This window comes from Pantherophis guttatus, chromosome 12 (genome assembly GCF_059756535.1).
Source record: "Pantherophis guttatus breed Tessera chromosome 12, ASM5975653v1, whole genome shotgun sequence".
In the NCBI taxonomy this organism is placed as follows: domain Eukaryota; kingdom Metazoa; phylum Chordata; class Lepidosauria; order Squamata; family Colubridae; genus Pantherophis; species Pantherophis guttatus.
The window spans coordinates 15,197,501-15,214,370 of NC_142074.1; the positions used below are offsets into that span (position 1 = coordinate 15,197,501).

General features: G+C 42.4%; 1 protein-coding gene across 6 annotated transcripts in view; it reads right to left on the reverse strand.

Annotated features, from left to right (window-relative positions):
* The window catches only part of SRPX2 (sushi repeat containing protein X-linked 2), a 24,651-nt gene extending 10,422 nt beyond the window's left edge, over positions 1-14,229 (reverse strand). Inside the window, exons 1-5 of one of the 6 annotated variants that reach the window (XM_034416666.3) lie at positions 13,708-13,828; positions 11,664-11,729; positions 10,283-10,422; positions 2,430-2,513; positions 1-27 (exon numbers count right to left, since the gene is read on the reverse strand). The exon at positions 1-27 is cut by the window's left edge and continues 165 nt beyond it. In XM_034416666.3, the coding sequence (XP_034272557.2) occupies positions 1-27; positions 2,430-2,513; positions 10,283-10,352 (181 nt within the window). In that variant the 5' untranslated portion in view covers positions 10,353-10,422; positions 11,664-11,729; positions 13,708-13,828. Of the gene's footprint in view, positions 28-2,429; positions 2,514-10,282; positions 10,423-11,663; positions 11,730-12,360; positions 12,567-13,707 lie in introns of those variants that run through there. The other 5 variants (XM_034416665.3, XM_087877479.1, XM_034416667.3 and 2 more) reach the window with 5 other exon arrangements.
* Between the last annotated feature and the right edge of the window lie 2,641 nt (positions 14,230-16,870).

Below are 16,870 nucleotides of genomic sequence, written 5' to 3' on the forward strand. Positions count from 1 at the left end.
TAATTAGCGGGTGACACCACCGAGGAACTAAGGGTGCGGGGGGGGGGGGAGAAAGAAAGGACCGTATAGAAGATCTCTTATGGTCTCAGGCATCACTTGCTTCTGTAGAACTATTAGTGACTCTGCTCCAGCTTTGACAAAAAGATGGAGCTGAAAAACAAGGTTTTCTTTACAGTGATGGCCAAATCGTGCATTCTTACTCGGTGTAGGTCCATTGTGTCCAATGTTGTCAATTAACATTATAACGGATTGTCGTTTGGTTCATTATTTGTATGGTGTAGCTCAGTGGTGGGTTTCAAAATTTTTTACTACCGGTTCTGTGGGTGTGGCTTGGTGGGCGTGGCATGGCTTGGTGGGCATGGCTTGAGTGTGGCAGGGGAAGGTTACTGCAAAATCCCCATTTCCTCCCGATCAGCTGGGACTCGGGAGGCAGAGAATAGATGGGGGTAGGGCCAGCCAGAGGTGGTATTTACCGGTCCTCCAAACTACTCAAAATTTCCGCTACCGGTTCTCCAGAACTGGTCAGAACCTGTTGAAACCCACCTCTGGTGTAGCTTCGTTTCATTGCAATTTATGGATGGAACGAAAATGGGAAAGGGCCGGATGTACTGTATATACAAGTGATAGATAATGGTTTTACCATATCACTAGAAAAAGAGAGGAAGGATTGTCATGATCATTATTTCCTTGCACTTTATTAGCTTATGGTCTATTCTGACAGGAAATTCCTGCAAGAGGAGATGATGGATTTGACCGAGTCTATGAATCATGGCTATAGCTAATCAAGGAGCAAACTCCTGATTACAATATGTGGAGACTGTGTGTTGTAACGTAGTGATAAGTGGAAGGTGCTCCTTGCCTGCTTAACAGATTTCTCTCATTCTTCTTTAAAAATGTCCCCTGGTCTGAAAACAAAGATCTAAAGAATTGGCCATAGCTTTAACATTTCCCCAACCATCTGTCCCTAATTGGACATTTCATTTTGAATTTGGGAACCACAGTAAATGACTTTTGTCTGGATTATTAATTTCTCCTCTGAAGATCAGTTCTACTTTTCTGCGGGAGCTTTTCAGCCACAAATTGTAGCTACTGATGGTCCCCACAGGATGCCATGGTTGGCCAGGGGGGTTTAATCTAGGGCAGAGATGTCAAACTCAAGGCCCACGGGGAAGATCTGGTCTATCCTGGAAACAATGAAGGACCGAACCACGGTGCCTCTGCCAGCAAAAATGGAGTTCAGGAGGGCAGCGGGCAGCCCTCCCCCCCAGCTGTTTTTGCTGGAGAAGGTTGCAGGAAGCTGTTGCAACCGAAAACAGAACTTGGGAGCCTGTATTCACTGGCAGAGCACTCAGGCCTCCACAGGTGCCTCCTACACGAGTTAGGTTGAGTTGGCCACGCCCGCCTTGGCCACACACCCCAATTCCCCCCCCAAGGTCAAACACAACCCTAATGCGGCCCTCAATGAAATTGAGTTTTACACCCCTGATCCAAGGGAAGGAAGGAAGTCTACTTATGGTGGTTCTGAGCAAGTCCTGTACTAGTCTTCCAAGAAGGAAATTCCAAGTGAGAACTTACATCATCAACAGCTATAGGAGAAAGTCGCCCCAACATTGTAAACTTAAAGATAAGGCGCTCCCATGTAACACCTCTCCTGCGCGAGCTCCACTGGCTCCCAGTGGTCTTCCGAGTTCGCTTCAAGGTTTTGGTTATCACCTTTAGAGCGCTCCATGGCTTAGGACCTGGTTATTTACAGGACCGCCTGCTACTACCAATAGCCTCCCACCGACCAGTACGCTCCCATAGAGAGGGGCTCCTCCGGGTGCCGTCGGCCAAACAATGTCGACTGGCGGCCCCTAGGGGGAGAGCCTTCTCCGTCGGGGCACCTACGATCTGGAACGAGCTCCCCCCCCGGAGATACGGAGGATCCCGGATCTGCGCACCTTTCGTCGCGCGCTCAAGACTTTCTTATTTCATCAAGCTGGCCTGACCTAAGTCTTTCCCCTTTTTAAATGGAAATGTTAAATTTGGTTTTAAATTATTGGGGTTTTAAATTTGTTCAGCCAAAGTATTTAATTCGTTTTATCTTATTTTAAATTTTGTATTTATATGTTTTATTCTATGGCCGTTCACCGCCCTGAGTCCTTCGGGAGTAGGGCGGTATATAAATTCAATAAAAACAAAACAAAAAGAAAGGCCAGCTTCACGTTTTCAAGAGCCTAAATAGATCTCCTTGATGACAATACCATCTAGAGCAATGGTGCAAAGAGCTTGAAATGGCCAAGTCTACCTGCAATTTAATCCCTTGAAATACAATGATCTCCTGATGACCTCAGATTGAGAAATGAATGTACACTCCAATGAGGTGGAAGGACCAGATCTGATCCTGCTAGGGTCTTGGAACAATGAAGCTCAGAATGGCAGTTGGGTACCTTGATAATCTGGAGCAGGGTCACTGGAGGCTTCCGTATGGTACACGTCTTCAGTTTGACTTTCTTCAGTGGAATATCTAGACCCTGGGGGAGAAAGGGAATCCATAAAACCTAGCACAAGATCTTCCTCAAAATTGTCCATGTCCAATAGCCATGTATGGTTAATTAAGTGCTGCTGGGGATCGGTGTCACTGGAATGCAGGGTGGATTTGATTTCAATCAAGTCGATTTCAATCACGATTTCAATCGTGATTTAAATCACTAGTAAAAAGACCTGATTTAAATCAACTCAATTTAAATCATAATTTTTAAAGAGCAACTGGCATCTCTGTCCCGCAGGGGCTCCTCCTCTGACCCGCTGTTGACTCACTGACCGTCCCATTCACTTTAATGGAACAGCTGGTAATGCGGCAGTGACACAACAAGGTGAGCGACATGGCGGGCAGCAGGTGAATGGCTGGACCCAGAGTGGGGTGGGAATGGAGATTTTGCAATATCCTTCCCCTGCAGTGGGGTGGGAATGGAGATTTTGCAATATCCTTCCCCCAGGAGTGGGGAGGGAATGAGGATTTTGCAATATCTTTCCCCTGGAGTGAGGTGGGAATGGAGATTTTGCAGTATCCTTCCCCAGCCACGCCCACCAAGCCACACCACACTCACCAAGTCATTCCCACAGAACCAGTAGTAAAAAAAATTGGATTTCACCACTGATTTAAACCCAATGAGATGAGGTTTTCTTTGGGTTACTTTCCCATTCCGCACAATGCAGTTCATTCTCTCCATGGCTGGTTCTATTTTCTTTCTTTTTAAAAAATATTTTTTACTGTTTTCTATCATACATTCCATTTCTACAGTGCGTTCTCTAGGTGTCCATGGTGTTAACATACAAACAGAATCATCATCACTACAATCATATATATATATAAACAAATATGCGGTAATGTATAAACAAGTATGCAAAAATATCAATCATCTTTACAACATATGCTGTCTTCCATCAAAGTATCGATTATATAACCATCAAAACAATAACTCATCGGTTTTTCTTTCTCACGTAGACCATATTTCATCCAATTCCACTTCTCTAACCTCAATATTTGTCATTTAACCATTTGTACAATAGTTCCCTCCTGGCAAATAGATGGGGAAGAAATGGAGGTAGTGACAGATTTTATTTTCCTGGGCTCCAAGATGACCACAGATGGGGACTGCAGCCAAGAAATTAAATGGCACTTGCTCCTGGGGAGGAAAGCTATGGTAAATCTAGACAGAATACTAAAAAGCAGAGACATTTTGCCAACAAAAGTGCATATAGTCAAGGCTATGGTTTTCCCAGTTGCAATGTATGGCTCTGAGAGTGGGACCATAAGGAAGGATGTGTGCCAAAGAATTGAGGCCTTTGAACTCTGGTGCTGGAGAAGACTCCTGCGAGTCCCTTGGACTGCAAGACGATCCAACCAGTCAGTCCTAGAGGAGATCAACCCTGACTGCTCTTCAGAAGGCCAGATCCTGAAGATGAAACTCAAATCTTTTGGCCACCTAATGAGAAGGAAGGACTCACTGGAGAAGAGCCTAATGCTGGGAACGATTGAGGGCAAAAGAAAAAGGGGACGACAGAGAACGAGGTGGCTGGATGGAGTCACTGAAGCAGTCGGCGTGAGCTTAAATGGACTCCAGAGGATGGTAGAGGACAGGAAGGCCTGGAGGAATGTTGTCCATGGGGTCGCGATGGGTCGTACACGACTTCGCAACTAACAACAACAACAGAAATAGTTTCCCATGTTATAAAATAATCCAAATCTTCTTTTCCTTTAATTTTTAGGGTTAACCTGTCCATCTCTGCACACTCTAGAATTTTTTTTTTTTTGATAGTAATATCACCTGCAAGGGTTTCTGGGCTGGTTCTATTTTCCGAGTCCTTACGATTCCCTCTTGCAAGTGGGCCTGTGCCTTTTCATCTAATTTTAGCTACACGTGATTGAAATGAGGCACGTTTTATTTTTTGCTATAACCCCGAAACTGTGTGTGTGTGTTAAGCCAAATGCCAGATGTTTGGCTTGCTTTGAGAGTCTCATTGTGCTCCTAAGTGGAGGGACGCTGAGGCTGAGTGTGGGCTGGATGCCACAAACCCTAGGGTGAGAGCTACAATAGCTACAAAGCATGTTACTCAAACCAGTTAAAAATAAAAAAGGTTTGTAAACTCTCAAGAACATGCCATCTTGCTTCATTGGAATACAAGTATTATTTGATTGTTTGGGGAATGACTGGAATGGGCCGTTTTGTTTTTCTAGCTTGTTCTGGCTATGAGGTTCTCCACGGCTGGAAGAGAGGAGCAGATGAAGCAGAGAGAGATGAAGAGAAAGTTCTACTCTAGACACTACCTACGCGGATCAAAGATCTTAGAAAGTGCATGGCTAGTTCGTTTCCCCACTTAAAATTCCTCGAGTATCCAATTTCCAGGCCACTAGCCTCAAGGGAATGTCTAATGTCTGCTTTACCAGCAAGGAAAGGGTTGAGTCAGCCTTCTTGACAAATGCAGTCGTTGTGTTTGTAGAATTCATAAATACAGTTGTCACAGAGTCCACTCTGTGGAATGCAGAAATTGGTCTCTCCTCTTTGGCTCCAGCTTAGTCTTGGAAGCTATGTGCGGGGCTGAGTTGGACAGAGTCAAAAGCAAGATCTTTTTCTTAAGATTGGAATGAACAGAGTAAGCCTGCGATGCCAGCAGACCATCAGCTGTTTGTAACACAACTTTGGCTGAGAAGAGGACACAAAAGTCAACACCCCCCCCCCCCAAATGGCAGGAAAAGGATAGGGGTGTCCCCCAACACAGAGAGACGGTGCTGGCAAATTCTGCTCTCACCACATAGATTTTATTCACCGCTACTGGTGCAGTGATCAAACCAGTTAGTCCTAGAGGAGATCAACCCTGACTGCTCTTTAGAAAGCCAGATCCTGAAGATGAAACTCAAATACTTTGGCCACCTAATGAGAAGGAAGGACTCACTGGAGAAGAGCCTAATGCTGGGAACGATTGAGGGCAAAAGAAGAAGGGGACGGCAGAGAAGGAGGTGAATGGATGGAAGTCACTGAAGCAGTCGGTGTGAGCTTAAATGGACTCCAGAGGATGGTAGAGGACAGGAAGGCCTGGAGGAACGTTGTCCAAGGGGTCGCGATGGGTCGGACACGACTTCGCAAATAACAACAACTGGTGCAGTGATGCCATCCCTTATGTTCTCAAGGGTTGACTGAGTCACTGAGGAAGGCAGAACATTCCCCCCCCCCCAAAAAATCTAGTCAATGAAAGGGACAAATACTCGGCTAGATCTGAGACTAGTTTAAAGGTGTGTTGACAATGATCAGGTGGCATTTTTGCAATAAGTGTGCTCTTTAGTGAAAACAGTGGCTCTCCAATGTCTATGGAGATTCTCCATCATCCAGGTCATGACTGTCCCAAAGGTGCTTTTTCAAGAGGCACCTGGACTTCCTGGTTTTTATTTGAAGACGTTTGGCTTCTCATCGAAGAAGCTTCTTCAGAATTTGGGACAGTGAAAAGCTCTTGCTACCCCACAGACTTGGCAGAGTTTCCGCTGAATTCTACGGTGGTAGGAAAAGCTTAATCTGATTATTCGGTGAGTTGATTAAGCATCATTTAATCAGCCCTCTGTTAATCAGAAGAGCCCAGCTTGTCTGCCGGAGGATGATGGAGCTGCTTTGACCCAGCAAACCCCTTCTTAGTCTAGAAAACCGGGGCTTAAAAGAGAGGCATGATCTTTTAATTCTCATGCGCACGGAGCCAAGCAAATCAGCAGCAATGTTTCCAAAACCTTGCAATCCATTGAAGAGGGAAGAAAAGTGCTCCCGAAAATATTTGCTCGTTAGCTGTGGTGACCAAGCAATGGATGGATTTTTAATAAGGCACACAGGCAAAATTTGCTAAGGAAGGGGGAAAAAAATGATTGATTCCCCCTCTCCCTGACTTGGTGGTGTCTAACTGCTGTAGACTGACCATTTGCCAAAAACTCTCTCATTGGCCTGAAGCGAGGCATGGAAACTTTTACAAAAATATAGAATCTGTTCCTGCGACCACAGGAAAGCTGTGGTGTGGGAAGAACTGTATTTACTCATCTCAAGGGATAGCCCCAGTCCCATAGGCTTATGTGTGTTTGTTTCTCTTACCCTGTCAGAGTAGAATTCCAGGTTTAGTTTGGGGGCTAAAGAATAAATGATGCCTATTCAAAGCTATCCTTCCATTGCTTAACTTCTCGAGTTTCTTTTTTCTTTTGAAAAGTTTTTTCAGGTTTTTTTTTATACACATAATATAAAATGTACATTTTCTTATACATAATTAATCATATATGTATATATTTTCCTTAAAGAAAGCATTAAAATAAGACATTTTAATTACATTCAGAGTTGCTGTTCTATCTTTTCTTCTCTCTTTTCACAACAAGGCTTCTTCTTCTCCTTTCTTTTCCTTCCCAACCTCCTCTCCTCTGCTACTTTCTCCTTCCTCCTCTCCTCCCTCCTTACTTCCCCTTCCTTTCCCCCACTCCTCTCTTCTTTCCCCCTTTCTGACCTTCTCTCTTACTTCTGTCCCCTGTCCTTCCTTCCTCTCCTTTTCCCTTTCTTCCTTTCCTCTCACTCCCTCTCCTCTTCCTCCCCTCTCCTCCCCTCTCCTTTCTATTTTCTTTGCTATATAATATTCTTCTTGTTTGGTATTCGAGCACTTCCTATATTCTAATCATATATACTTTCTTTCAATTTCTTTTCAAATTTATTCTATCTATCAATATTATCATCTGTTCTGTTTTAATGGTTATGAGCCGCCCTGAGTCCTGTGGAGATAGGGCGGCATACAAGTCCCAACAAATCAATCAATCAATCAATCAATCAATCAATCATCATAATTGTACATTATTCTTATACTCTTCTTTCTTCCCCCCCCCTTTTCAATTTTCTCTGGTGTCATCTAGATTTCTATTTCTTTTTTGATCTCTCCGTCATTTACTTTTCTATTATCTCCCTCATTTATCTATCATTTTTAATTCATATTTCTTTACTAACCACTCATAAAATCTTCCCCATGTCCTGAAATACATCGATTCCTCTCTATCTTTTATTCTTAAAGTTAATCTATTCATTTCCGCACATTCTAACTTCTTGAGTTTCTTTGATTGCCTCTTTTGGAGCAGAAATCCATCCAAGGTATTCTCCAGGTAGTGTGTGATCTTTGCAGGCCAGGCAGAGTTGGGTCATCTAGCAATACTAACTGGACGCCTGTTCTTCGCTACGAAACTATGTGATTGGGCATGATAAATTGACACTTAAAGCCTGAAACTTAATGTAGAATGTGTAACTCCGTAGCATCAGGGACATGTTAATATAAGGCAACTGGCAGTTGGGACAGAGTTCTTTTCAGGTGGGGAGGGGGATTGGAATGTCTAACTCCTTAGCATCAGAGCGTGTTAATATAAGGCAACTGGCAGTTAGGAAAAAGTTCCTTTCAGGTGGGGAGGGGGAGTAGAATGTCTAACTCCTTAGCATCAGAGCATGTTAATATAAGGCAACTGACAGTTGGGACAGAGTTCCTTTCAGGTGGGGAGGGGGAGTAGAACGTTTAACTCCTTAGCATCAGAGCGTGTGAATATAATACTGCATATGAAATGATAATGATCTGATATTCATTTTGAAAAATCCTTTCTTAGCGAGCACCTAGAAGCCAAAAGGAACATATGTGCCAAATTTCAAGTTTGTAGGCTTTACTGTTCTGGAGATTTCGTGATGAGTGAGTGGTATTTGGCTTTTATATAGATACCCCCTGCCCCATTATAAAGTCAGACAACTGATTCATTTCCATTAATCTTGACCCATCCTCTTATCCAGCAGGGAGAAACTACCATATGGTCACTTTATTTATATATGCCTGGATTTGCACATCCTGCTGAGCTGGGATTTGTTTAAACCATGCTTTGTTAAAATGACATCGCAATAAGTTTTCACCAGGCCCCAAACAACCAAAAAAAAAAAAAGCACTGCTGTTCCATTATCAATAATGTTATTTTAAGAGGCTTGGGGGATGGGGGTGGGTAGGTGAAGTTGCAGAAATGAGATGAAGGATCACACGTGATCCACTTTCTCCATCCTTGGGTCTCTGCATTTGCAGCCTTAACAGAATAACAGAGTTGAAAGGATTTTGCAGAAAGGGTTCAGGTACATTTCAGTTTCCCGCTACAATGTTCTACTCATCCTGTAACTGATTCAATGGCCATATTAAAATAACTGTCCATTCAATAGACCGTATGTGTGATTTGATCCTAGGATCAGCTACAGAGGACAGAGCCTTGGTGGAGCAGCGGACTAAAGTGCTGTTAAAGTAGCACTTAGCTGCCAGCTGCCTGCAATTACTGCGAGTTCAAATCTCACCAGGCTCAAGGTTGATTCAGCCTTCTATCCTTCCGAGGTAAGGTAAAATGAGGACCCGGATTGTGGGGGCAATAAGCTGACTTTTTATAAAAAAGAACACCGCTTGCGGGGGCCGAAAGCCCTACTAAGCAGGTATATACAAAAGTATGAAGGCTATTGCTTAACGCATTGTAAGCCACCCTGAGTCTCCGGAGAAGGGCGGCATATAAATCGAACCAATAAATAAATAAATAACAGAGTTGGAAGGGACCTTGGAGGCAGTGGTGAAACCAGTGGTACTACCAGTTCGCTGGCTGTGCATACATGCTGCGTGCCAAGCGCGCACTTGCAGGCATGCATGCACAGTACGCACTAAAAGGAGACTTGGGAAGGTAAGTAGAACAGCTGGAGGGGGAAATCAGCTGTGGCGCGAGCTTGGGAACCTTTTAAAAAACTTTTTTAAAGCAATTTTTACTACCGGTTCCAGAGAACCGGTAGTTAAAAATGCTTTAAAAAGTTAAAAAAAAAAAAAAAAGGTTCCGACGATCACACGTCACTCAGCTGATCTTCGGAACTTTTTCTAAAAACTTTTTTTACTACTGGTTCGATGGACCAGTAGCATTTTTTTACTACCGGTTTGGGCGAACCAGCCTAAACTAGTAGCATTTCACCCCTCTTGGAGGTCTTCTAGTACAACCCTCTGCTCAAACAGGAGGCCCTATACCAAACCAGAGAAATGGCTATCCAGTCTCTTCTTGAAAACCTCCAGTGATGGAGCACCCATGATTTCTGAAGGCAAGTCATTCCACTGGTTACCGTATTTTTTGGAGTATAAGACGCACCTTAGTTTTTGGGGAGGAAAATAAGAAAAAAGCTGATTGGCAGGTGGATGGGCCTCCCAATACCCCCAATCAGCTGTTCTCAGAGGTGAATTTTAGCAACAGGTTCCTTGGTTCTGAGCTCTGTGCCTTGCTTTTTTTTGCTTTTTTTTTTCTGCCTCTGAAACTTCTGAAACTCCATTTCAGAAAAAACTTTCTTTCCTGCCTCTGAAAGCCTCTGAAACAGAGCTTCAGAAAAAAGCCTCTGAAGCTCTGTTTGGGAGGCTTTTTTTCTGAAGCTCTGTTTGGAGGCTTCTTTTCTGAAGCTTCTTTTCTGATGCTTTTTTCAGCCTTGGAAACCTCTGTTTGAGAAGCTGGGCAAGTTTACATTCAGAGTATAAGACGCACCCAGATTTTCGCCCTCTTTTTTATGGGAAAAAGGTGTGTCTTATACTCCGAAAAATACGGTAATTGTCCACACTGTTAGGAAGTTTCTCAGCCTTAAAGATGGTGCCTCTCTAATATAACAGGAACAGCACCAGAATTGATCTGAATGTGTTATTGCGGATTAGACATTGTTCTGCTGTAGTCATCCATCTCCCTCCGCAGTTGAGGTTTGTCAGTACTCACCTTCATGCCAGGTAGAGACTACCAAGGTGGGCCAGAGAAGCAGGAAGACGAGCAATGCCTCTTGAAACATCGCTGCATTCAAGAGGAAGGTTGAAGCCAGCAGAGAAATACCAGCATGCCTTTGTGGTTGGTAATTCAATCTAAAACCGAGGGGGAAAAAAGGCTTGAGGTTAGTACAAGAGAGAGGCAAGGAGAATGGCTGTGTAAAAGATGTAAATTCCGTCTGCACAGAGGCTATGTTTCTTGTGGGAGAAGGGGAGGAGACGTGCTAGAATGTAGAATGACAGAGTTGGAAAATATCACATAATTCTCTAACCAGCATCACCAGATCAGGGAGATTTACAGAATATAGAATAACAGAGTTGGAAGGGACCTTGGAGGTCTTCTAGTCCAACCCCCTGCTTAGGCAGGAAACCCTACACCACTTCAGACAAATGGTTATCCAACATCCTCTTAAAAATTTCCAGTGTTGGAGCATTCACAATTTCTGGAGGCAAGTTGTTCCACTGATTAATTGTTCTAACTGTCAGGAAATTTCTCCTTAGTTCTAAGTTGATTAGTTTCCACCCATTGCTTCTTGTCCTGCCCTCAGGTGCTTTGGAGAATAGCTTGACTCTCTCTTCTTTGTGGCAGCCCCTGAGATATTGGAAGACTGCTATCATGTCATCTCTAGTCCTTCTTTTCATTAAACTAGACCAGGGGTCAGCAACCTGCAACTCTGGAGCCGCAGGTGGCTCTTTCACCCCTCTGCTGCGGTGCCCTGGCACTCAAAATATGTGTCACAACCGCCAATGTGTGACACCCGCTGGCACGCGATTTATTGAGCTTTTCAACCCCCAGTAGGCCAACCATGGATAAATCCAAGAAAAGAAAAGTTTCAGAAGAAAACAGAACGTTTAATATATGCTAGTTTTGTGGCTGCTCAAGAAATAGTCAGGCACGGGAAGGTTTTTGTGGCTCCCGGTGTTTTCTTTTCTGTGGGAAACGGGTCCAAATGGCTCTTTGAGTGTTTATCGTTGCAGATCCCTGAACTAGACATACCCAAATTCCAGCAACCGTTCTTTATACGTTTTAGCCTCCAGTCCTTGCAAAACCAAGAATCTTTCCCCGAAGTTTTTAGTATTTTACCTTTTCAAGTTCTGAATTTCAGGACTTGGCTCGGTGGGTATTGAAAACAAATCCCAACAAGTTTTGCGGGAGAGACTCCAGATAAGTGGAAGATTATAGCTAGTGTCAAGCTGATCTCCTCCGGAGAAAGTAGGAAACCCACTGAGGACCTAAGAGTGATCCACCCAAAGGGTAGACCACTACTGCAAGTTAAAGCACATGCTTACTCTATGCTTAAGGAGACAGCACGCAAGCAATTGCATTAAATAAATACCTGCATGTCAAGAGGAAGGTGTGATGTTTCCCCACCTTAGGCTAAGGCAGTTTGAAAGGGCTTCTCCTATGCAAGGAAAATTAATTGGCAGAAGCTCAAAAGAAAGAAAGAAAAAAGCTAAATACAATAGGTCACGATTCACTTTATTATCCAAAGAGAGAATGCTCCATAAAAATATTAAATCCACTTTTTCAGTTAGGTAGATCCAACTTTGCCTAAATTCTGGGATCGTTGGTGAGGACCAGGGCAGAGAACACAATTCTAAGCATACTTGTTTTCCAACAAAGCATTTGATCTGCTTTAGTAGACATAACTGATTTTTGCTTCCATTGTTTTTTTTTTAAAGTTGCTCCTTCTTATTGCCTTACTGTGAGTAACAGAGTATTTTACTGTTCACCGCAAAGCTCATATTAAGCTGCATTGCGAAACTCTCTTGGAAGGAACATCCTTTTGTTCCATTACATAAATAAATCAGTCTGTCTGGACACAAAAGCCCTTTAATGGATTGTATCGGACATTTAGAGAATCTAAGATGGGGAAAGGAGAAACAAAGACTCCAGCGCTGTCTAATCCAAGGTGATAAACCCATTCAGCATCACTACACATCCGCATGTCTTAAATGGGTAACACCCACCAAACTCACACTAATAATATCACATAATTCTCTAACCAGCATCACCAGATCAGGGAGCCTTACAGAATATAGAATAACCGAGTTGGAAGGGATCTTGGAGGTCTTCTTCTTCCAACCCTCTGCTCAAGCTGGAGACCCTACATCATTCCAGACAAATGGTTATCCAATCTCTTCTTAAAAAACCTCCAGTGATGGAGCACCCACAACTTCTGGTGGCAAGTCGTTCCACTGGTTAATTGTGTTCTCACTGACAGGAAATTTCTCTCTCTCTTTTTTTTTTAAAAAAATATTTTTATTAAACATTTTTTTAAAAAAACAAAAAAGAATCTTTAACATTTTTTTCTTTCCAACCATTTCGCATCGGTAAAACATTTCTTACTTATCCATATTTTCACCCTTATTTCAATCTATCCTTTACGCATACAATCCTAATATTAATTTATTTACATATATACATATAAATAACAGTGTACACAATTTCATTTCTACAATCTACATTTTTTCTGTTTCCTCTTATTTGTTATTACATTTCTACTCCTATATCTTCCTTATTTGATCTTTCCTTGCCTTTTATCTCTCTCCTCTAACCACTCCTATCATTTCTCCCACACTGTATAATATATTCTGTTTCCTCTTTTTCTTGTATCTCCTTTGTTAAGCTTGTCCATTTCTGAACATTTTTCCAAAACTTTTCTGATCAAATTATCTTCGGTTGGTATATTGTTATTTTTCCAATATTCTTGCTGCTGTGATATATTGTATTTTTTTTTCATAAGACCCTGGGAAATTTCTCTTTTAATTTTAGGTTGGCTTTCCCTTTTTCTTAAGCTTCCATCCACAATACCCCAATAGCATCTTCTTTTTTGTGTGTGTAAAGTTTTTTTTTTTTTTTTTAAACACACAAACAAACATATATCTTTTCTGAATAGAATATTGGCCCGGTCTTTAATTTGTACAGATGTTTGTTCATCTTTAACACAATTTTATATGTTCAATTTTTCTCATAGCATTTATTCTCTTTAATTTTAAGAAACCAATATTACCCTTCATCTTAACTTCTCATCCTATTGTAGCTCAATTTTTCTTTTCCCTCCTTAAAATTTGAATCCTTAAATTTAGATTCATATAACATAGTACAATCCCCAATTATTTCCTTAAATTCTCTTCTTCTAATCACCAATGATTCTTTTATCAACTATTCCCAATAATACAATTCAACATATTAGTAGAAACCAATTAACTATATTATCTTAACCCAAATGTTCCGACTATCCAATAGCTTCTGATTTTAACCGTACCACCCCTTCTGAAAAAAAGGTCTGAATGACTGACGGGTTTCTTAAACAAAACTTAAACTTCAGAAGTTTTTACAGAAGGAAAAAAGTATTTTTTTGTCGTTGTTCCCCTTACCCGTCTCCTGCAGCTGGATGTGCAGCGATCTTCCTCGGTTCCTTTCTCTCACGCCATCCAGGAAATCAGTCTTAACTCACTGCAAACTCGCTGCAAAAGCAGCAGCAGCCTGTTCTTTGACAGGTCAGGGGCTGGGCTAATGCTGCCCAGATGTGGGGGCAGCTCAGGCTGCCCAGAGTCTGCTTTAAGGAGGGGGGAAAAGAGAGAAGTGGCGTCTGAAAGACACACTTTCCTAAGAGGCTTACTCAGCTCAAAAAGCTTCAGGGTTGCAAAGGCAACAGGCAAAGGGCCGGTTGGGAGTCTTTCCAGATGCACAGCCCGGAAGATGTCTTGACGTGCCAAGGGATGGTTGCGAGATCAAAGCGGCCAGCCGAGGCAGACGTGTTTCTTCTCTGAACTTTTAACTGCAATGCTCGTTTCGGTGCCAGCCTGGTTTCTCCAAGGGCAACGGTGTGGGAAGGCTTGACACTCAGCCTGGTTTGGGAGAAACTCTAGCGTAGAACGGGGTGGCTTTCAGATGGTACCGGTGCTCTGACATTGGAGGTTTTTTAACAGATTAACAGAGTTGGAAGGGACCTTGTAGGTCATCTAGTCCAACCCCCTGCCCAAGCAGGAGATCCTACACCCTTTCTGACAGATAGCAGTCCAGTCTCTTCTTGAAAGTCTCAAATGATGAAGCTCCCACAACTTCCAAAGGCAAAGCTGTTCCATTGGTTGATTGTTCTCACTGTTAAAAAATTTCTCCTTATTTCCTTGTTCTCTCCTTGTTCAGTTTCCATCCATTATTCCTTGTCTGGCCGTTGGGTGCTTTGGAAAACAGGTTGACCCCCTCCTCTCTGTGGCAGCTCCTCAAATATTGGAGCATTGCTATCCTGTCTCCCCTGGTCTTTTCCTTCTCTTCTCTTCTCTTCTCTTCTCTTCTCTTCTCTTCTCTTCTCTTCCTTTCCTCTTCTCTTCTCTTCCCTTCCTTTCCTCTTCTCTTCTCTCTTCTCTTCTCTTCTCTTCTCTTCTCTTCCTTTCCTTTCCTTTCCTTTCCTCTTCTCTCTTCTCTTCTCTTCCTTTCCTCTTCTCTTTCCTCTTCATTTCTCCTCTCCTCTCCTCTCCTCTCCTCTCCTCTCCTCTCCTCTCCTCTCCTCTCCTCTCCTCTCTTCCTTTCCTTTCCTCTTCTCTTTTCACTTCACTTCACTTCACTTCACTTCACTTCACTTCAATAGACTAGCCATACCCTATTCCTGTAACCATTCTTCATATGTTTTAGCCTCTAGTCCCTTAATCATATTGGTTGCTCTTCTCTGCACTCTTTCTAGAGTCTCAACATCTTTTTTATAGTGTGGTGACCAAAACTGGATGCAATATTCTAGGTGTGTCTTACTTACTTTATAGACTGGTATTAGTACCTCACTTGATCTTGATTGTATCCCTCTGTTAGATGCAATTTAGGATTGCATTGGGTTTTTTGGCTGCCGCCGCACACTGTTGTCTCATATTTAATTGGTTGTCCACTAAGACGCCAAGATCTCTCTCACAATTACTACTATTAAGTCTATTTTCACCCAGTCTATAAGTTTTTTTTAAAAAGACACTGGACAACCATTTGTCCAGAATGGTCTGGGCAGTTGGTTGGACTAGAAGACCTCTTAAGGTCCCTTCCAACTCTGTTATTCTGCAATGAAGCCATTGCCTCCAACTCTAAGAAGGCTGAGGGAAGGGAGGAAGCCCGGGCGGAAATCTTTATTTATTTGCTCGCTCGCTTGTTTATTTAAAAGTATTGGCTGCCCAACTTATTCTGGGCCACGTCCAAAACCACAAGAAAAAACAACAACCGGAAAACAAGCTAAAAACAATAAACAAACAAGTAGCTCAGACTAACAGTAAAATGATCTAGTCAAGAATAAAATAAATAAGATGGGCCAGGAGATGAATAATTGCAAAAAATGCTGGGAAATCAGGTCGGCCCAGACACCCTTTTAACATTTTAAAGGAAGAACTGGATTTTTCCGAGCAGGCAGACATTCAACAGGAATAGCCCGAATTCAGCCGAGGAAGATGCTGGATTTCGCCTTTCACCTGAGATGGATTTTTGCAGCTGTCCCAAAGGTGCTTTTTCAGAGGGCAACTGGACTTTCTGGTTTGTTTGTTTTTTTTTCTTTTCTTTTGAAGATGTTTTGCTTCTCATCCCAGAAGCTTCTTCGGGATAGTGGCGAACAGAAGTCAGAGCTGAAGAAGCTTCTGGGATGAGAAGCGAAACGTCTTCAACAGGAAAAAAAAACCCAAGAATGTCCAGTTTATTTTATTTATTTATCAAATATGTATAACAGATATAAGTATAAACATGATTATGAATATATGAAATGGATACGAATAATGGGGACAGTAGGACAGAGATGGTAGGCACGTTGGTGCGCTTATGCACACCCTTACAGACCTCTTAGGAATGGGGTGAGGTCAACAGTCTAAGGTTAAAGTTATGGGGGTTTGGGGATGAAACCAGAGAATCAGATAGTGATTTTATTCCATATTTCATAATATTCCGAATCCTCTCTCTCTTTCAACTCCATTGTCATTTTATCCATCCCTGCGCATTCTAGAATTTTCCTAATTACAGTTTCGTCTGACGGTACTTTTTTTTTTTGTTTCCAATTTTTTGCGAACCGTGATTCTTGCCGCGGTAAGTATGTGCAATATAATGTATTGAAGGTTTTTGTTCATTTTCGGGTCGTCCAGTATTCCTAATTAAAAACAATTCAGGTTTCAAATCTTTTTTTTTTTTTTTGCTTTGTAATTTCTTCCAACCATTTTTGAATTGGACACCCATACTTCCTTGTGATGGGGCACCTCCACCACATGTGGTAGAATGTTCCGGATTTATAGTTACACCTCCAACCAGTTAGGTGATAAATTGGGATACATCTTGGCCAATTTTTTTTTCAGTTGATTTTTTTCCCTCAGTTACCTCCTGAATAATAATAATAATAATAATAAAAAGAGCACCTTTGGGACAATCATGAGCTGGAATGACTGAGAATCTCTACAGAATTTTTGCAGCTCTTGATGCAAAGTTAACCCAATGGGGGGGGAACCCCAAATCTTGTCTCCCTGAGGGGAAAGGTGTCCCCTGAGCCCACTTTGCTCTTTTAAAAGCCCCAAAAACTCTTTTAAATCC